The sequence below is a fragment of the Narcine bancroftii genome, chromosome 13 (assembly GCF_036971445.1).
Source record: "Narcine bancroftii isolate sNarBan1 chromosome 13, sNarBan1.hap1, whole genome shotgun sequence".
In the NCBI taxonomy this organism is placed as follows: Eukaryota; Metazoa; Chordata; class Chondrichthyes; order Torpediniformes; family Narcinidae; genus Narcine; species Narcine bancroftii.
The window spans coordinates 3,084,080-3,103,680 of NC_091481.1; the positions used below are offsets into that span (position 1 = coordinate 3,084,080).

Here is a 19,601-nt window from a genome sequence, read left to right on the forward strand (position 1 = left end):
GTACAAATTTCCCAGCGGCCTCTATGGTCAGAGAAAGAAAAGCAAAAAGAGAGTCCCCACCCCAGAGTCACTGATTGTCAGATCAGAAACTCTGACACAGTCAGGAAACCCCTAGCACACTCTTGCATCTTAGTTCCAATACTGCACTAAACCATTGTCCTTTCAGTGAAATAAAGACAAAAGAAGGGCTCCTGGTACTGCTTCAGCCGGTCTTGAACTACTGTCCAGCAGTCTGCAGCCTGGTGCGAGTCCCTTGACTGCAGCCACCAGCAGCCTGTGTGGGTTCCTTGCCTCGAGTCACCAATAGCCTGCTGCCTGTAGGTTCTTCAGCCTCAGAGTCCCTCACTGGTCCGATGTGACCGTGATCGGCATCACCATCCCGTGGGTCATCTCCTCTGCTCCTCCTCAAATGTGGAGGGGGGAGGTGATTTCCCTGTTTTCTGGTGCCCTGCGCCAGGCCTCCGCTTCCCCAAAGTCTGCAACCCCTCGTGGCCGCTGCCAATCATAGGTGGCGCCATTTTGGGCCAAGACCCTGCTGTCACAGGATTTAAAAAAAGAAACCACCATCAGCTTCTTTATGGGCCATTTAAAGCCCATCAGTCTGACCGGGCAGTTGGACTCCGTAGGGATTCACTGTGTTGCTGCTCCCCACTCTCTGCGGGTCCGCCCCAGCGGCAGCGCTGCCTTTACTGCTGCTCCACCGTTTTAAAAAATATTAACAGTGTGGATCTGAATGTGGGGGAAATAAATAGGAAGTGGGCAGATGATACTAAAATTGATGATGTCGTGATCACACGATCTGCAGGCAGCCCTCAAAGTTGCACGCTCTCCTGACCTGGAACTACGTTGCTCTTGCTTCAAGATTGCTATTGGGCCTGAACCCTAGAAACCCCTCTCTTGCTTTTTTAAAATTTTTTTTATTTTTCACACTATAAACCACATTGATCAAGATACATACATTTTTCTTTTCAAATATATAGAGTGTCGTTTTCTCCCCCCCCATCCCTCTTCCCATCCCACCCTCCCTACCTCCCCTCCCATTCATTTAAAGTTCAGAATCTAAGATACATTAAACCCGTCAAACCATGTTGTCACTCAATAAAAATAAACAAGAAATTCCACTGAGCCAATTCTTTTCATTTCCTTCTCCTTCTGTCATTTTAGGTGGTAGATGTCCCCGGAAGGTTTTCTCTGTTGTGTTTCATGTATGGCTCCCATATTTGTTCAAATATTGTAATATTATTTCTTAAATTATATGTTATTTTTTCTAATGGAATACATTTATTCATTTCTATATACCATTGTTGTATTCTCAAGTTATCTTCTAATTTCCAGGCTGACATAATACATTTTTTTGCTACAGCTAGGGCTATCCTAACAAATCTTTTTTGTGCACCATCCAAATCAAGTCCAAATTCTTTGTTTTTTTATGTTACTTAGGAGGAAGATCTCTGGGTTTTTTGGTATATTGCTTTTTGTGATTTTATTTAATATCTGGTTTAGATCTTCCCAAAATTTTTTCACTTTCTCTCATGTCCAGATTGCATGAATTGTTGTTCCCATTTCCTTTTTACAGCGAAAACATCTGTCAGATACTGTTGGGTCCCATTTATTTAACTTTTGAGGTGTAATGTATAGCCTGTCTATCCAGTTATATTGTATCATACGTAACCTCGTGTTTATTGTATTTCTCATAGTTCCAGAGCATAACTTCTCCCATGTTTCCTTCTTTATCTTTATATTTAAGTCTTATTCCCATTTTTGTTTAGTTTTACCATTTGTTTCCTCATTCTCCTTTTCTTGCAGTTTAATATACATATTTGTTATAAATTTTTTGATTATCATTGTGTCTGTAATCAAATATTCAAAATTACTTCCCTCTGGTTACCTCAGACTGCTTCCCAATTTGTCCTTCAAGTAGGATTTCAGTTGGTAGTATGCCAACACTGTATCGTGAGTTATATTATATTTATCCTTCATTTGTTCAAAGGATAATAATTTATTAACTGAAAAGCAATTTTCTATTCTTTTGATCCCTTTTTTCTCCCATTCTCTAAAGGAAAGGTTATCTATTGTAAAAGGGATTAGCGGATTTTGCGTCAGTATTAGTTTTGGTAACTGGTAATTTGTTTTGTTCCTTTCTACATGAATCTTCTTCCAAATATTGAGCAGATGATGTAATACTGGAGAATTCCTATGTTGTACCAATTTTTCATCCCATTTATATATGTTCGGGTATCTTCTCCCCTATTTTATCTAGTTCTAATCTAGTCCAATCTGGCTTTTCCCTTGTTTGATAAAAATCTGATAGGTATCTTAATTGTGCGGCTCTATAATAATTTTTAAAGTTTGGCAGTTGTAAGCCTCCTTGTTTATACCATTCTGTTAATTTATCTAGTGCTATCCTCGGTTTCCCCCCTTTCCATAAAAATTTCCTTATTATTTGTTAAGTAAAGATATTGGTCTATATGACGCTGGTGCGAGTGGATCTTTCCCTTGCTTTAGTATTACTGTAATTATTGCTGTTTTGCATGAATCTGGTAAGCTTTGTGTTTTATCAATCTGGTTGATTACTTCCAGGAGGGGAGGAATTAATAAATCTTTAAATGTTTTATAGAATTCTGTTGGGAATCCATCCTCTCCAGGTGTTTTATTATTTGGTAGTTTTTTTATTATCTCTTGTATTTCTACTATTTCAAATGGTTCTGTTAATTTATTTTGTTCCTCTATTCGTAATTTTGGTAGTTCAATTTTAGTTAAAAATTCATCTATTTTGTCTTCTTTCCCTTCGTTTTCAGTTTGGTATAATTGTTCGTAGAATTCTCTGAAGTTTTCATTAGTCTCCGTTGGATTATATGTGATTTGTTTGTCTTTTTTCCTTGATGCCAATACCATTCTCTTAGTTTGTTCTGTCTTATGCTGCCATGCTAGAATTTTGTGCGTTTTTTCTCCTAGTTCATAATATTTCTGTTTTGTCTTCATTATGTTCTTCTCCACCTTATATGTTTGTAGTGTTTCATATTTTATTTTTTTATCTGCCAATTCTCTTCTTTTAGTTGTATCTTCCTTTATTGCTAATTCTTTTTCTATATTTGCTATTTCCCTTTCCAACTGCTCTGTTTCCTGATTGTAGTCCTTCTTCATCTTGGTTACATAACTTATTATTTGCCCTCTAATGAACGCTTTCATTGCATCCCATAGTATAAACTTTCACTGATTCCGTATTTATTTCAAAGTACATTTTAATTTGTCTTTCAATGAATTCTCTAAAATCCTGCCTTTTAAGTAGCATGGAGTTTAATCTCCATCTATACATTCTTGGAGGGATGTCCTCTAACTCTATTGTCAATATCAGGGGTGAGTGGTCCGATAATATTCTAGCTTTATATTCTGTTTTTCTTACTCTGTCTTGCATGCGAGCTGATAACAGGAATAGGTCTATTCTTGAGTATGTTTTATGTCTACCCGAATAATATGAATATTCCTTTTCCTTTGGGTGTTGTTTCCTCCATATATCCAAAAGTTGCATTTCTTGCATCGATTTAATTATAATTTTGGTTACTTTGTTCTTTCTGTTAACTTTTTTCCCAGTTTTATCCATGTTTGAATCCAAATTAAGGTTGAAATCCCCTCCTATTAATATGTTCCCTTGCGTGTCTGCTATCTTCAAAAAAATATCATGCATAAATTTTTGATCTTCTTCGTTAGGTGAATATACATTGAGTAAATTCCAAATCTCCGAATATATCTGACATTTTATCATTACATATCTCCCTGCTGGATCTATTATTTCCTCTATTTTAATTGGCACATTTTTTCTGATTAATATAGCTACTTCTCTAGCTTTTGAATTATATGACGCTGCTGTTACATGTCCTACCCAATCTCTCTTTAATTTCTTGTGCTCCATTTCAGTTAAATGTGTTTCTTGCACGAATGCTATATCAATTTTTTCTTTTTTCAGTAAATTTAGCAGTTTCTTCCTTTTGATTTGGTTATGTATTCCGTTAATATTTAAAGTCATATAGTTCAAAGTAGCCATTTCATACTTTGTTTATCTTTCCTTTCCGTTTTCTCATCATCACCTTTCCTTCTTATCCATTTCTGCTTTCTTGTTTTGAACACTTTATAAGACAACATTTCTAAAACATCAAACATTTCCCTTATTCTCCTATCTAAAATTTATTTAACCCCACTATCCCCTCCCCTTCCTGAGTTGCTCTTTATCCCTTGTCAGGCATCCACATCTCCCCTCTCCATTTGGATTTGCAAATTCACTCGCAAGCATCAACTGATTTCGTAGTGACCGTAACTCCTCCCCACCCAGCCCCCCCCAGAAAATATTTTAATTTTCATATATAACAAAGGTCATTCTCTTAATTCCTCCTTACTTCCTCTCTTCCCTTTCTTTCCCTTATTAATTCTTATCTATACTCTATATATTTTCCCTTAAATACGGATACACTCATGTACACACACACACACACACATATATATATATAAATAAAATAAATAAATAAAGAGAGAGAGAGATATATATATAAATAAATAGATAAATATATATATATATATATATGTATGTATATATATATATATATACCCACATACACATAGTTCGTGGTCATTTTTACTCTCGTTACATGTCTTCATCTCTCTGTCTGTTTTGTAGTTGTTCTGCAAATTTTCGTGCTTCCTCCGGATCCGAGAATAGTCTGTTTTGCAGCCCTGGAATAACTATTTTAAGTACCGCTGGGTACTTTAGCATAAATTTATATCCTTTTTTCTGTATATGCTTATCTTTGTGAGGTTTTTCAGTTGGTTGTTTTTCCAGACTCTTTTGTGTAGTCTTCCAAAGGCGCTATTTGCCTTGGCGAGTCTGTTGTCTATCTCGTTGTCGATCCTTGCATCTGATGTAATGGTGCAGCCGAGATAGGTAAACTGGTTGACCGTTTTGAGTTTTGTGTGCCCGATGGAGATGTGGGGGGGCTGGTAGTCATGGTGGGGAGCTGGCTGATGGAGGACCTCCGTTTTCTTCAGGCTGACTTCCAGGCCAAAATTTTTGGCAGTTTCCGCAAAACAGGACGTCAAGCGCTGAAGAGCTGGCTCTGAATGGGCAACTAAAGCGGCATCGTCTGCAAAGAGTAGTTCATGGACAAATTTCTCTTGTGTCTTGGTGTGAGCTTGCAGGCGCCTCAGATTGAAGAGATAAGTGTATACAGAGCCGTTGTCATACCCACACTCCTGTTCGGCTCCGAATCATGGGTCCTCTACCGGCATCACCCACGGCTCCTAGAACGCTTCCACCAGCGTTGTCTCCGCTCCATCCTCAACATTCATTGGAGCGCCTTCATCCCTAACATCGAAGTACTCGAGATGGCAGAGGCCGATAGCATCGAGTCCACGCTGCTGAAGATCCAGCTGCGCTGGGTGGGTCACGTTTCCAGAATGGAGGACCATCGCCTTCCCAAGATCGTGTTATATGGCGAGCTCTCCACTGGCCACCATGACAGAGGTGCACCAAAGAAGAGGTACAAGGACTGCCTAAAGAAATCTCTTGCTGCCTGTCACATTGACCACCGCCAGTGGGCTGATATCGCCTCAAACCGTACATCTTGGCGCCTCACAGTTCGGCGGGCAGCAACCTCCTTTGAAGAAGACCGCAGAGCCCACCTCACTGACAAAAGACAAAGGAGGAAAAACCCAACACCCAACCCCAACCAACCAATTTTCCCCTGCAACCGCTGCAACCGTGTCTGCCTGTCCCGCATCGGACTTGTCAGCCACAAACGAGCCTGCAGCTGACGTGGACATTTACCCCCTCCATAAATCTTCGTCCGCGAAGCCAAGCCAAAGGAAGGATATCCTTTTTTTCATAGGATCGCTTTTGCTGTATTAAACTCCTTTCACTTCTTCAGGAGTTCAAAACATATGTCTGGATAGAAAAATTTTTTTGACCTTTGTATTCCAGTGGCTTTTTGTCTTCTCTTATTTTCTTCATTGCTTTCTCCAATATATTTTCTCTTGTTGCATATCTTAGGAATTTTACTCAAATGGATCTTGGTTTTTGTTGTGGCTGTGGTTTCGGGGCTGATGTTCTATGTGCCCTTTCTATTTCCATTTCTTCCTGTAATTCTTCCTGTAATCCTAGGACCCTGGGGATCCAATCTTTTATAAATTCTCTCATATTCTTGCCTTCTTCATCTTCCTTAATATTATTTCTTCTATATAATTTTCCATTATATCTATCTTCTGAGCTAACAGCTCTTGTGTCTCTAACTTTTTTATTAGATTCTTCTAATTTCTTTTTTAAGTCCTCTACTTCCATTTCTACGGCTGTTTCTCGTTCTTCCACCTTGTCCACTCTTTTTCCTATATCTGACATGACCATCTCTAATCTATTCATTTTTTCTTCTGTACTTTTAATTCTTCTTTTTATTTCACTAAATTCTTGTGATTGCCATTCTTATACTGATTCCATATATTCTTTAAAAAAAAATCCTTTGTCTTGCCTTTCCCTTCTTCTTCTATTTCTCTGTGTTCTTCTTCTTCTTCTTCTTCCTCTGGGTTGGTCATTTGTTGTTTCCTTGATTTCTTTTTACTCTCTTCTTTCTTGTTCTCATTGTTTTCTATGTTCTTTTCTTGTTGTTGTGTTGTAGCTGTCATTCTCAGCTGTGGAGATCGACTCCTCAGCTGGTCCCCCCTCCCGTCAGTGTTTTTTTTGTCATGCGCGGTTGCACACTTTTGCTTGGCTCTGTGAGCCATTTTTGTAGTCCCGAGCTCGGGACTTCAACTGACCTGAGGGAGCGGGCTTCTCTCTCTGCGGCGGGCCTCCTCGGACAGGTAAGGCCTTCTCCTCCTTCTTCCGACGTCCTTTCTTCTCTCTTCTTCCCGTTGCTTTTGACTTTTCTTTCTTCGCTGCCATTTTCTTCCCACCTTTACTTTCACTTTATTTTAATTTTTGTGTTTGTGCCTTTGTGTTTTCTGTGTTTTTTTAAAACTTTTCCGGAGAGGGCTCGAGTTCCCCGACCGGCCACTACTCCATCACGTGACTCCCAACCCCTCTCTTGCTTACGTGGTTTCCAATCACTTAAGGTGGGATGTGAATGTGAAGAAAATGTTTGAAAACCACTGTTTTAATTGTCCCTAATTGACTTGTTATGTGCATGGTTTCACAACTCCAAAGGAAATGGGCCAATGACAACTTTTCTCAAGCAAAATATTTCAGTAACAATTGGGTTTAGAGCAGTGATTCTCAACCTTCCCTTCCCACTCACATCCCATCTTAAGCAATCCCTTACTAATCACAGAACACTGATGGCCTAGGGATTACTTAAGGTCGAACGTGGAATATGAGTTTACTGCAGCTCAAGGATAATTAGGATGACCAATAAATTCAATCACACTAAGATCCCAAGAAAAATGAATGTTAAAAAATAAAACATGAGGTGGTGTACATTCAGAAATTTCAATTTGATGAGATCACATCAAGGTTTGGTAACTAATGAAGCCAATTTTAGAAAGGCATTGTCTATCAGATGTGCAGTGGTATTGGTATGTAAATGAAAAGGAACTGTAGACTTGAGTCAGCCTCAGGTCAAATCAGATACTATTTGCTGTCAAGTGTAATAAATCAGACATGTAATGTTATGCAAAATTGCCTTTGGTCTGTGAAAGGCCAACAGAGATTCGCCATTGGCATTGTCAGGTTCCCCTTAGAGTCAGAGAAAGAAAATCCCCCCCAGAGTCACCAGGTGTCTGTGGATTCGCCTCCAGCATTCCCACAGCCTCTGCAGCCACACAGCCTCTGCAGCCACACAGACTCCTGTTCAGTTCAAACCAACAGCAACCGGACCAGACCCAAACCTCTGTCAGGATGACGAAGGCTTCACCGACCAGGGCCTATTCGGGAGTCCTCCTTGTCCTCAACACCCTCTCAAATCCTGGTTTTGATACCTGGTTCTCATGAGCTGGTCTCCAGTAGCCCACAATCCAGTGTGAGTCCTTTGACATCAAGACGCCAGCAGTCCATGTCCTGTGTGATTTCATCGTCTGCACGTCACCAGCAGATCACCGACTGTTAATTTTAAATTTAGACATACAGCACGGTAATTTGGCTCACAGGCCCCTGCCTCCCAATTTACAACCCCTGGTACTTTTGGAACAGTGGGAGGAAACCAGAGCCCCCGGGGGAAAACCCACGCAGACGGGGAGAACGTACAAATTCCTTACAGACAGTGTGGGATTTGAACCCTGGTCCCAATCACTGGCGCTGTATGTGTCATGCTAACTGCTTCGCCGACCTTGCTGACCTCCATGTGTCCTTCAACTGCAAAGCCCCTCATTGGTCAATGTCCTTAGGGTCTGCTTCTCCTTCTCAAAAAACTGGGTGTTCTCCCCGTTACTGGTTTCCAGAGCTGACCCGCTGCTCCCCTGGGGTTTGAAACCCCTCGAGGCCACTGCCGTATACAGGTGCTACCATCTTGGACCCAGACTCCATGGTCATCAGTGCTGCCCAACTTTCCGAATGCTTCCAGCATTTTCTGTTCTTTTTTCGTTTCATATTTCAAGCATTTACAGTGTTCTGATTTTCATTAAACTCTGCAGATATGTGGCCAGAGGGATGGATCAGCATCAGATTATGAGCAGGAGGGTTTATTGTCATATACACCAAGTACAATGTACAGAGGCACTGACATTCTTACTTGCTGCAGCCACACAGGTACGTAGGATACCCCAACTACAATAGTTACATTAACTTACCATATTATGCCATAATAAATATAAGAGGAATCAGAATTTACTGGCATGAACAAGTCACGAAATTCATTGTTTTGCAGCAGTATCACGGTGCAAATATTCATATAAACCAACGTACAAAATAAATAAAAATAGTGGTAGAAAAAGTCTAAATGAGGCAGTAGCTGAAGCGGAATAGAGTCCAAGAGCCGCTAAACATTCCTCATATGTTAGCCCTTGCATTCCAGGAATCATCCTGGTAAATCTTCTCTGAACTCTCTCCAACATCAGTATATCCCTTCTAAGGGGCCCAAAACTACACACAGTATCCAAGTGAGGCCTCACCAGTGCCCCATAGAGTCTCATCAACACCTCTTTACTCTTATACTCTATTTCCCTTGAAATGAATGCCAACATAGCATTTGCTTTCTACTGCCAATCCAACCTCGTGGTTAACCTTTAAATTATCCTGTATGAGGACTCCCGTTTCTTTACACTTACGAATTTTGAATTTTCTCCCCTTCTATTATAATCTGCCAGTTTATTTCTTCTTCCAAAATGTACATTTCTCAACATTGTATCTTATCTGCCATTTCTTTGCCCCCTCTCCTCAACGGTCCACGTCTCTCTGCAACCTTTCAGTTTCTTCAACACTTCCTGCTCCTCCACCCATCTTGGTGTCATCTGCAAACTTCGCCACAAAACCATTCACTCCTTAATCTAAATCATCAATGTATATTGTAAAAAGAAGCAGCCCCAACACCGACCCCTGCGGACCACCACTAGTCACCGGAAACCCACCAGAACAGGATCCCTTTATTCCCACCCTTTGCTTCCTGTCTATCAGCCAATGCTCCACCCAGTCTAATAACTTTCCTGTAATTCCATGGGCTCTCATCATATTAAACAGTCTCTTATGTGGCACCTTATCAAGGTCTTTTGAAAATCCAAATACACATCATCCACAGCCTCTCCCTTGTCCATCCTACTTGAGATTTCCTCGAAAAATTCCATTACGTTGGTCAGGCAGGATCTTCCCTTCATGAAACCATGCTGGCTTGGACATATCCATCGCACCTCGAGGTATTTCATAACCCCATCCTTGAGGATCGACTCCAATAACTTCCCAACAACCGATGTCAGACTAATAGGCCTAGTTTCCTTTTTTCTGCCTCCCTCCTTTCTTAAACAGCAGAACTACATTTGCGACCTTCCAATTCCCTGGAACCAAAGTCTATTGATTTCTGGAAAATCAATTCCAATGCCTCCATAATCTCCAAAGCCACCTCCTTCAGAACCTGTAGGTGCATCTCATCTGGTCCCAGAGACTTATCTACATTTAGTCCATTTAGCAGTATCTCTCTAGTAATCCTGGCTGTACTTAACTCTATTCGTGGAGACCTCTGACTGACTGTTAGGTATATGGCTATTGTCTTCCTCAGTGAAGACTGATGCAAAATCCTCATTTACTTCCTCTGCCATCTCTTTGTTGCCCATTATAATTTCTCCAGTATCATTTTCAATCGGTCCTATATCCACCCGTGTCTCTCTTTTACTCTTCATATATTAAAAAAAACTCAGTGCTTTTTGTTTGTAATTTGTCAACTTCCTTTCATAATTAATCTTTTCTTTCTGAATGTCTTTCTCTTTTTGCAAGTTTTTAAAAGTTTCTCAGTCCTCTGTTATTTCACTAATTTTTGCTTCCTTGTCTGCCTTCCCTTGTGCCATTTTTCCCATTCAGAATTTTCTTTTTTGCTTAGAATTTATCCACCCTGTGCATTCTTTATTTCTTGTAGAAATATCATCCAATTCTGCTCTGCCATCCCTCCATTGAGCTGACTTTTCCAGTCAACTTGGGCCAGTTCTTCTTTCATCCCACTGTAATTTCCTTTGTTCCACTGAAATATTGACACACCTGATCATCGAGAATTCGAGGTATTCATGGTGACATAGTGAGCTTGATTCAACAATGGCTGGACAAAAGGCAGGGAGCAGTGGTAGGTAATTCCTTCTCAGACTGGAGGCCTGTGACTAATGATGTGCCTCAGGGATCGGTGCTGGGACTATTGTTGTTTGTCATCTCTATCAATGATCTGGATGATAATGTGGTAAATTGGATCCGCAAGTTTGTAGATGACATGAAGATTGGAAGTGTTGTGGACAGCAAAGAAGGTTTTCAAAGCTTGAGAAGGCATCTGGACTAGCTGGAAAAATGGCAGATGGAATTTAATGCAGACAAGTGTGAGGTATTGCATTTTGGAAGGACAAACTAAGAAAGGACATACACAGGAAATGGTAGGGCACTGAGGAGAGTGGTAGAAGAGGGGCCATGGATAATTCCATGAAAATGGTGTCACAGGTGGATAGGGTTGGAAAGAAAAATTTTGACATATTGGCCTCCATAAATCAAAGTATTAAGTATAGGTGTTGGGATGTTATGGTAAAATTGTACAAGACATTGGTGAGGCCAAATTTGGAGTATGGTGTGCAGTTTGGGTCACCTAACTACAGGAAAGATATCAACAAGGATGAAAGAGTGCTGAGAAGATTTACTAGGATGTTGACCAGAATTAAGGAACTGCTTTACAGGGAAAGGTTAAACAGGTTAGGACTTTATTCCCTGGAGCACAGAATAATGAGGGGAGAATTGATGAAAGCATTTAAAATTATGAGGAGATGATGTATGTTGGCTTTTTCCACTGAGGGTGGGTGAGATACAAACCAGAGGACATGGGTTAAGGGTGAAAGGGGAAGTTTAGAGTGCATGGAAAGAACTGCCAGCTGAAGTGGTGAATGCGGGCTCATTTTAACATTTAAGAATTTGGACAGGTACATGGATGGGAGAGGTATGGAGGGCTATGGACTGGATGCAGGTTAGTTGGACTAGCCAAAAAAAAGGTTTAGCACAGACTAGAAGGGCCAAAGGGGCCTCTTTCTGTGTTGTAATGTTCTATTTGCTGAGCCATGAAGTCAGCTTTAGAAAAAAAAAAGCTGGAACTGCTGGAATCCTGAGCAAACAAAGAATTGCTGAAGGAACTCACAGGTCATACAGCATCCACAATAAAGGGTTCAGACCTGTAACGTTGACCATTTCCCATCCATTGTCCCTGACCTGCTGAGTTGCTCCAGCAACACCTGTTCAAGCAAGCCAGCTCTTCCTTTTCATCCTAATGGAATAAAATTTTATTGTCCCACAATGTTGCTCCTTTTTTAAGAGATTATGTGCTGGCATTGGAGAGGGTTCAGAGAAGATTTACACAAATTATTCCTGGAATTAAGCAATTAGCATATGAGGAACATTTGACAACTCTTGGACTGTATTCCTTGGAGTTCAAAAGAATGAGGGGGAACTCATAGAAGCATTTTATATGTTGAAAAGCCTGGACAGGGTAGATGTGGCAAAGTTGTTTTCCTTTGCTATATGAAGTACACTGTTTGACCTGCAGAGTTTCTTCAGTATTGTGTTTTTATTTCAACCACAATGTCTGTAGACTTTCAAGTTTTTCCTCCTTTGGTGGGAGACTCTTCAGGATTGAAGGGCACCCATGTAAAACAGAGATTGCTTTAACCAGAGAGTGATGAACCTCTGGAATTTGCTGCCATGGGTAGCTGTGAAGGCATTTAAGGCAGAGATTGAATAATCGGGGTATCGGAGTTTATGGGGAGAAGGCAGGGAAGTGGGGCCGAGTGGGAGAATGGATCAGATCATGATGGAATGGGCGAATAGCTTACTTCTGCTACATTTAAAAAAAAATGGTCTTAAAGCCCAATTAGTTCACATTAGCAGAAAACAGACTGGGCAGGTTCACTGAAAAAAGCAAGTAGCCTCTTTAGAGGGTGAAGAGAAGGAGAATTTTTTGGAGGGCAGCGAGTTGCATCTGATCTGCTGCTGCCTCAAGGGCCTGATGGAGATTTCAGCAAGTTCCATACTGGAATTGGAAATCAGAAAGTGTTCCAAGTCTTTGAGATATAGAGTCAGAGAGCTCTGACCAAATGATGGGCTGAATGTTCTTTCATTCCATAATACTCATCTGAGATTTTCTGTCACAAATTATGTCTTTTATTTACAGTAATACTATTTTCTATTTAAAATTCACTCTACAAAGCAACCATTCTCAATCTTTTTTTGAGCTAGGGCCCCATTAAGACCCCACTCAAAGTTTACAGCCCCCTTCCCTGTGAAGCAGTCAAGTTTAGTTGGTTTCCTCTGTACTTCTCTCCAACCGACTACATAAAAAATGTTTAATGATTTCAGTTGGTGGCCCCCAGAGGCCCTGTTGAGAATGGCTGCTATAAAGAATAGCCCTGGAGTAAATCTCACGTTTGGAAATTTACAGTTCTATACGTCAGGTTTTTTTTTTTTAAAAAAGGGTAAGCAGTTTACAGATCTATGCGTACTCCCTGATACCAAACACCGGCTTATCTGTTTGCTGTCTCTGTGGAATGTGACCAAATTGGTCTCCTCTTCTGCAGAAAGGCTTCGATTCCTTCCTTCCCGTCCTTCAGTGCCAAATTGTCCACCATGACTTGTGAAGCAATTTGGTAGGCCTTGTTTCGGTCCTGGGCTATCTGCTTGTAGAACGTGGCTTTTCCCAGTGCTACAACAGATCTGCTGGTTTGGCAGATCTTGCTGGCAATTTTCATTGTCTCTTCATCCAACTGGTCTTCAGGAACCACTCTGCTGACCAGCCCATGCTGCAGTGCATCGTGGGCAGATATAGGCTCTCCTGTGAACAGCATTTCCAAGGACACCTGTGGCAGAAAGAAATGAATCAATTTTAAATTTGGACATACAGCACAGTAACAGGCCCTTCCTGCCCATGAGGTCCAACCGCCTAGTCTGACTGCTGTAACCTCTGTACAGAGTTTAAACAGTCTGTTAAAGGAACTGACGCTGGTTTATTTTAAAAATCCTGGGCCCAAGATGGCGCAACCTATGATCGACAGCAGCCAAAAGGGGTTGCAGACTCTGGGGAAGCAGAAGGCTGATGCAGGGTACCAGAAAACAGGGAGCTCACCCCCCCCCCCACACACACACAAACAAACACACACACACACACACACTTGAGAAGGAGAAGCGGCAGACCAGTGTAAGGGTCTGAGGTGGAAGGACTGACAGGCGGCGGGCTGTTGGGTGACTTGAGGAGAGAGGAACCCACGCAGGCTGTGGGCTGCTGGTGACTAGGGTCAAGGGGCTGGAACCCGGCTTCGGACTGCTGGAGACTGGCTAAAGGGGTATCAGGTATTGGAATGTGAGAGGGGTGCTGGAGGCTTCCTGGTCATGTCATGTTGATCATAGGCTGTGCTATATGAACCTTGGGTTGTTGATGGTTCGGACTGAAGGCTGTGTGGCTGAGGAAGTGATGGAGGTGAATCCATGGATACTCAGTGACCCTACGGGGGTCTCTCTTTTGCTTCACTTTCTCTGGCTGTAAGGGGCGCCGGGCAATTTTTGCTGATGGCAAATCTTTATCTGCTGTAATATCACATTTTCTGTTTTATTACATGATAAAATAATCCTGAATACATTAAGAACCAATAAAGAAAATAAGAATCATAGAAACTGGCATCTGTAGGATAGACCAAATGATCTCCACAGAATTCCTATGCTTTGACAAAGAACCACCCAGCTTCCTCCCACCCCCTCCCCCCCCCCCCCCACCCGCCATCAGTACTGGGTCAGTGCTCTGAAGCTCCTTGTTCTTCAAGTACACATTCACGTACAGCTCAAGTCTGGTGAGGTGTTCCTGCCACTCCACTCTTTCAGGCAGTGAGTTTCATGCCCCAGCACATTCTGGGTGAGTCAAGGTGCTTGAAGACACAGGGGATTGCTAATGGCTAGTACCTGGGGCAAAACACAATCCGCAGGAGGCATTCAGCAGGCCGTGCAGCATTGGTGGGAGAAGGGGTGACTTTCCGACTCTAAATGTTGACCGTTCTTTTTCATGCACTGATGCAGAGTTGTTGCCCCAGCAGATTGTTTGCTGCTCCAGATAGATGGAATTGCAAATCCACAACACAACTAAAATATTTTTAGTGGACTGTGAGAAAATATAGAGTGGAAAGCTCGAAGATGGCCTCTTAGCACTGGATACCGTCGACCATTCCAGTAACCCTTTACAGGAGCACAGTTATAAACTTGTACAGCATGGAAACAGACCCTTCAGCCTGTCTCATCAATGCCACTCTGAGCTGGCCCTGTTTGCCTCATGTCTCTCTCACTCTTCTGTGTCCATACACCAATCTAAGAATCTGCTAAATGGCATAACTGTACCCACATTGGCAGCTCATTCTATATAGTTTAGTTACCACCATCTGTGTGAACGCATTATCCCTCAGGTCCCTTTTAAATTTTTTCACCTCTCATCTTACATCTACATCCTCCAGTTTAGACTGACTTTTCACCTTATCTAAGCCCCTCATGAATTTATGTCTTTACAAGGTTCCCCCCTCCCCTACTGACTCTCCAGGGGGAAAAGTCCCAGTCCATCCAGCCTCGCTGTATAAAGTTCAGATTTATTGTCAGAGTACATACATGAGAATCTTTTCCCTGCAGGTGAGGCAGAATTACCACTTATTGGCAGTGCAAAAATAAACTGTACTCAACTTTCACATGTAAACAAATAAAGAAATGTAAACAAACTGTGCAATACAGAGAGGGAAAAAAAATCAAAGTACAAAAGAGTCCTTAAATGAGTCTCTGATTGAGTTTGCGTTTGAGGAGTTTGAACCCAAGCTTTCCAGTCCCACATCTCCGTGAACTATTTTTTCCTTCAGGAGCCACTTGCCTTCTGAGGGACCGATCTACCCACAGCCACAGCCGGGGTGGAACAGAACAGCCCAACATTGACTCCTGGCGTAGCAAACTTCGACTTGTCTGACACCACGGCAATGTCGCAACTCGCCACAAGCTGGCAGCCAGCGGCCGTGGCCAGTCCATTGACCTTTGCAATGACCGGCACTGGGATATCCTGCAGCAGGCTCATGACCTGTAACCAGAGCACAAGTGATCACCATCACTAACCATAGACTTCATTTGCCAACTTCTGAGACCCCTTCTAGAAACCGTCACCTGTCTCCAGGAGATGATAAAAACACAGAAATGCTGGAGGAACTCAGCTGGTCTCGCAGCGTCCATAGAATGTTACAGCCCAAATAGGCCATTCAACCCTTCTGGACTGTGTCGACCAATAAAACTAGCTCGTTCCACTGACCTGCTCTCATTCCATTACCTTCCACACCTCTCCTATTGATCCAATTTATTTTTAAAACTCAAGATTGAATCTGGAGGTAAAGTCAGTAATATATATTTTTGGGCCTGAGCCCTTCTTCAAGGAATAAGCAAAGAACAGGAAGGCATCAGAAGTTGCTATTCAATGCATTACAGTCTGGATATAAATTGAGGAGCTTACTTCAGTGCAGACTGCAAACACCTGGATATGATGATCTCGTGTCGAGGACAGCTCTTTCAGGTCATGGCCTGATGAAAATACCGGTCCTTCAGCTGCACAAAGGAATCACACAGCATCAGCCCCGCTTACAAATGCCACATTTACATTTAGAATAAGCAGCAATGGATAAGTTTAAAGATTCTCTCACTCAGTGGGTGGTTCCATTATTTTAGCCCTCTGTGATCTCCATCTGAGAGTGTGGAGAGGAAGAGAGGGGGGGAATGGGGAAAGACAGAGAGGGAGAGACAGGGCATCTAGCAGCTTTTAAACATCTCTCTACAAAAACACATAATAAATGCTGAAAGAACTCAGCTGGTCTCACAGAGTCCACAGGAGGTAATAATGTACAGTATTACCAACATTTTGGATGTGAACCCTTCTTCAAGGGGTGAGTAAAAAAGCAGGTGGGCATCTGAATAAAAATGGAGAGAGAAAGGTCAAAGTATGGGGGGAGAGGGGGAGGAAAGGGAGGAGTCCAAATCAACAAATAAAAGGTGTTAATTAGATATGATGAGAGGAAAAGTGAGAATTTATTAGGGTCTGCGACAGGAAACAGAGGGAAAAGGGAAGAGAGAGAGAGAGAGAGAGAGAGAGAGAGAGAGACACGCACACACGCACGCACACACACACAGACAGAGCTAAGAAAAAGGAGACGGGGGAATGAAGATGGGGGGAGGGGAGGTGTTTAAACAGAAACTAGATGTCGATGCTAATTCCAACCATTGGTGAGTGGCTAGAGGAGGTGTGGTTCCTCCAGTTTGCGGTAGGCCTCAGTCTGGCAATACATGAGTCTATGGACACACAGGTCAGCAAGGAAATGGGACAGGGAATTTAAATGTCTGGCCTCTGGGATATCCATGCTATTGTGGCAGATAGAGCTGAGGTGCAAAGTGATCTCCCAGACTATGTCCTGTCTTCTCCGACCCAGAGGAGATATCAATGGGAGCATCGGATGCAGAAGATGACTCCTGCAGATTCACAAGTGAAATGTCTCTCTCTTCCCTTTTCCGTCTGTCTCCTTTCACATATCCAACATCAATTCTCACCATTCCTCTTATCATATCCTACTTTGCTTTGAGGAAGGGCTTAGGCCCGAAATGTCATATCTTTACCTCCTCGAGATCCTGTAACACCGGCTGAGTTCCTCCAGCAATTACTAAGTGTTTTTAAAACAATCACAACATATGCAGGATTTTGTGTTTCACAAACATGTGTCTTTTTTCACTGTAAATATTTATCTGGCATAATTTGGACTCCACCACCTTGTGGGATGGAGGATATCAGAGTATTCACTCTGAGGGGCTCCAGCCCACTGAACTGATCCTCCACCTTGGTCCTGAGTGCCAGTGCGACCTGGGCTTCCCAGCGGCCTATTGAGCCAGGCAATAGCCTCAGGCCTATTCGAGAACTTCAGGCTGACTCAGTCATAGCTTTGCCCTGGGCCCGGCCAGTATCACTGTTCTCACACTGTCTTGCAGTGCTCACGTACCTCATGGCAGCAGCTCTCCCATCCTATAGAAAAACAGCTCTCCTGCCTCACAGCAAACAAGCTCCCCTTCCCCTTGTGCACACGGGTGTTTCTTCCTTCCTGCCCTAAAGCAGCAAGCAAGCAGGTGCACAGAGCTTCATTGAAGACCAAAATCCACAATGGAATTACCTGAAATGACGATAACTCGCAGATCATTGCTCCCAGCCTCGTGGAGAAGGTCTGTGCGCAGGGACTCCAGCATGGCCAGTGAAAGGGCATTCCTTTTCTTGGGGTTATTTAGCACTATACTCCTACAAAGTAAAGTTTTTTTTAAAAAACAACACCAGAGACCTTGGTTCAATCCTGACCTTCAATGGATTTGTGTGAAATTTGAACATTCCCCTCATGTCCTACTGGAGAGGAGAGAGCCTGAAGAAGAAAAATAATTTGGGGGGGGGGCGTGAGGGAAACATGAAAAGAAAAGAACCTCCTGTAATCTGACAGACAGGGGTGGGGGGGGGGTGGTGAAAAAAGAATGCCTATTTTCAAATGGGGCGTGATGGGAAGAGGAACAGAAAGACCCACCTGTTCAATGGATAGTGGGGAAGAGGGGAGTTGGTGAAGTTCTGCAATTAGAAGGGGACAACCCCCCCCCCCAAAGTCAGATGGAGGGGTGGGGAAACAGGAAGGCCTTCTCTCCAATGGTGCTGGGTGAGAATGGGGGGGGGGGTGGGAAGGGGAAAGAGAATCTATTGTCCAGCAAGGGAGGGAAGAGAGGCAGGGACACTCCCAACTGGATAGGGTTGGAGGAGACCCTTGTCCATTAAGACTGAGTGGTACGGGGATGGGGGGGGGGGGGGGAAGGAGCCACCAGTCCAACATGGGTGGGATTGGTGAAGAAGCCCCCTCCCCATTTGGACAGGGGCAGAGACTGCGTCAGATGAGGAGGCCTTCACTTCCATGGGGCTGGGTGGGACGGGTATGGACCCACCAGTCCAACAAGGGAAGGGGAGTGAAGACTCCCCCCACCCCGAATGGGGACAGGGTTGGAGGGAGCGGGAGAGCGAGGTGGGTGAACCAGTTGAACAGGGCAGGGGGAGTGAAGACGGGGACAGTGGGAGGTGGGACCCTCGGCCCGAATCTGCAGGGCCCAGACCCAGGGGCTCGGGCCCACTCACCTGATGCCCCCGAGCTGGGTCCTGAGGGTCAGAGCGTCCGGGGCCGCTCCCCCGGCCTGTCGGACCTGGCATCGGCTCCAGGGTCGGCCCTCACGCAGCTTGGGGCCGGACCCGATCAGCTTCGCTCCCCTCCACAGGTTCCGTCCTGCAGCGCACAGGACGCCCATCGCAGCGGTGTGCAGTCAAACCGCTCCCCGGTCCCGCTGTCAAAGCGCTCCCCCGAACCGCACCCTCATCCCGGCACATTGGTTCCGGGTGCGGATGGGGGACATTTAAAAAACCACACAAAAGTGCTGGAGAAACTCAGCAGGTCACGCAGCATCACAGGGAGTGAAAGAGTCGACGTTTCAAGCTTGAGGATTCTTGAGGAAGTGTTCAGGCCAAAAATGTGAATGCCCTTATTGGTACTGAGTGACCTGCTGAGTCCTCCAGCATGTTTGTGTTTTACACTAAAAACTAGAGGGGATAAAAGGGGTGGGGATGGGGGGGGGGGGTTTAAAAGAGACTTTTCTTTTGTATGAGAGAGATAGAGCAAGAGGAAAGGAGAAAAGGAAAAGAACGGGGAGGGTAATGGAAATCAGAGAAGTTGATGTTAATGCCATCCGGTTGGATGGTACCAGACGGAAGGTGAGGTGTTGTTCTTCCAATTTGTGAGTGTCTCAGTCTGGCCGTGCATGAGACCATGGACAGACATGTCGGCAAGGGAGTGAGGCGGGGAATTGAAGTGAGTGGCCACTGGGAGGATCCACACTGTTGCTGCTGACAGAG

At 43.5% G+C, this 19,601-nt stretch overlaps 1 protein-coding gene across 1 annotated transcript; it reads right to left on the reverse strand.

Moving 5' to 3' along the window:
• Positions 1–8,636: 8,636 nt before the first annotated feature.
• On the reverse strand, positions 8,637–19,029 carry echdc3 (enoyl CoA hydratase domain containing 3). The gene is made up of 5 exons (XM_069907520.1): positions 18,834–19,029; positions 17,845–17,966; positions 16,149–16,240; positions 15,525–15,725; positions 8,637–13,488 (listed from the first exon to the last, which is right to left on the reverse strand). The coding sequence occupies exons 1-5, from the start codon at positions 18,998–19,000 to the stop codon at positions 13,156–13,158; spliced, it is 915 nt and encodes a 304-aa protein (XP_069763621.1). The 5' UTR covers positions 19,001–19,029; the 3' UTR covers positions 8,637–13,155.
• Positions 19,030–19,601: the final 572 nt, after the last annotated feature.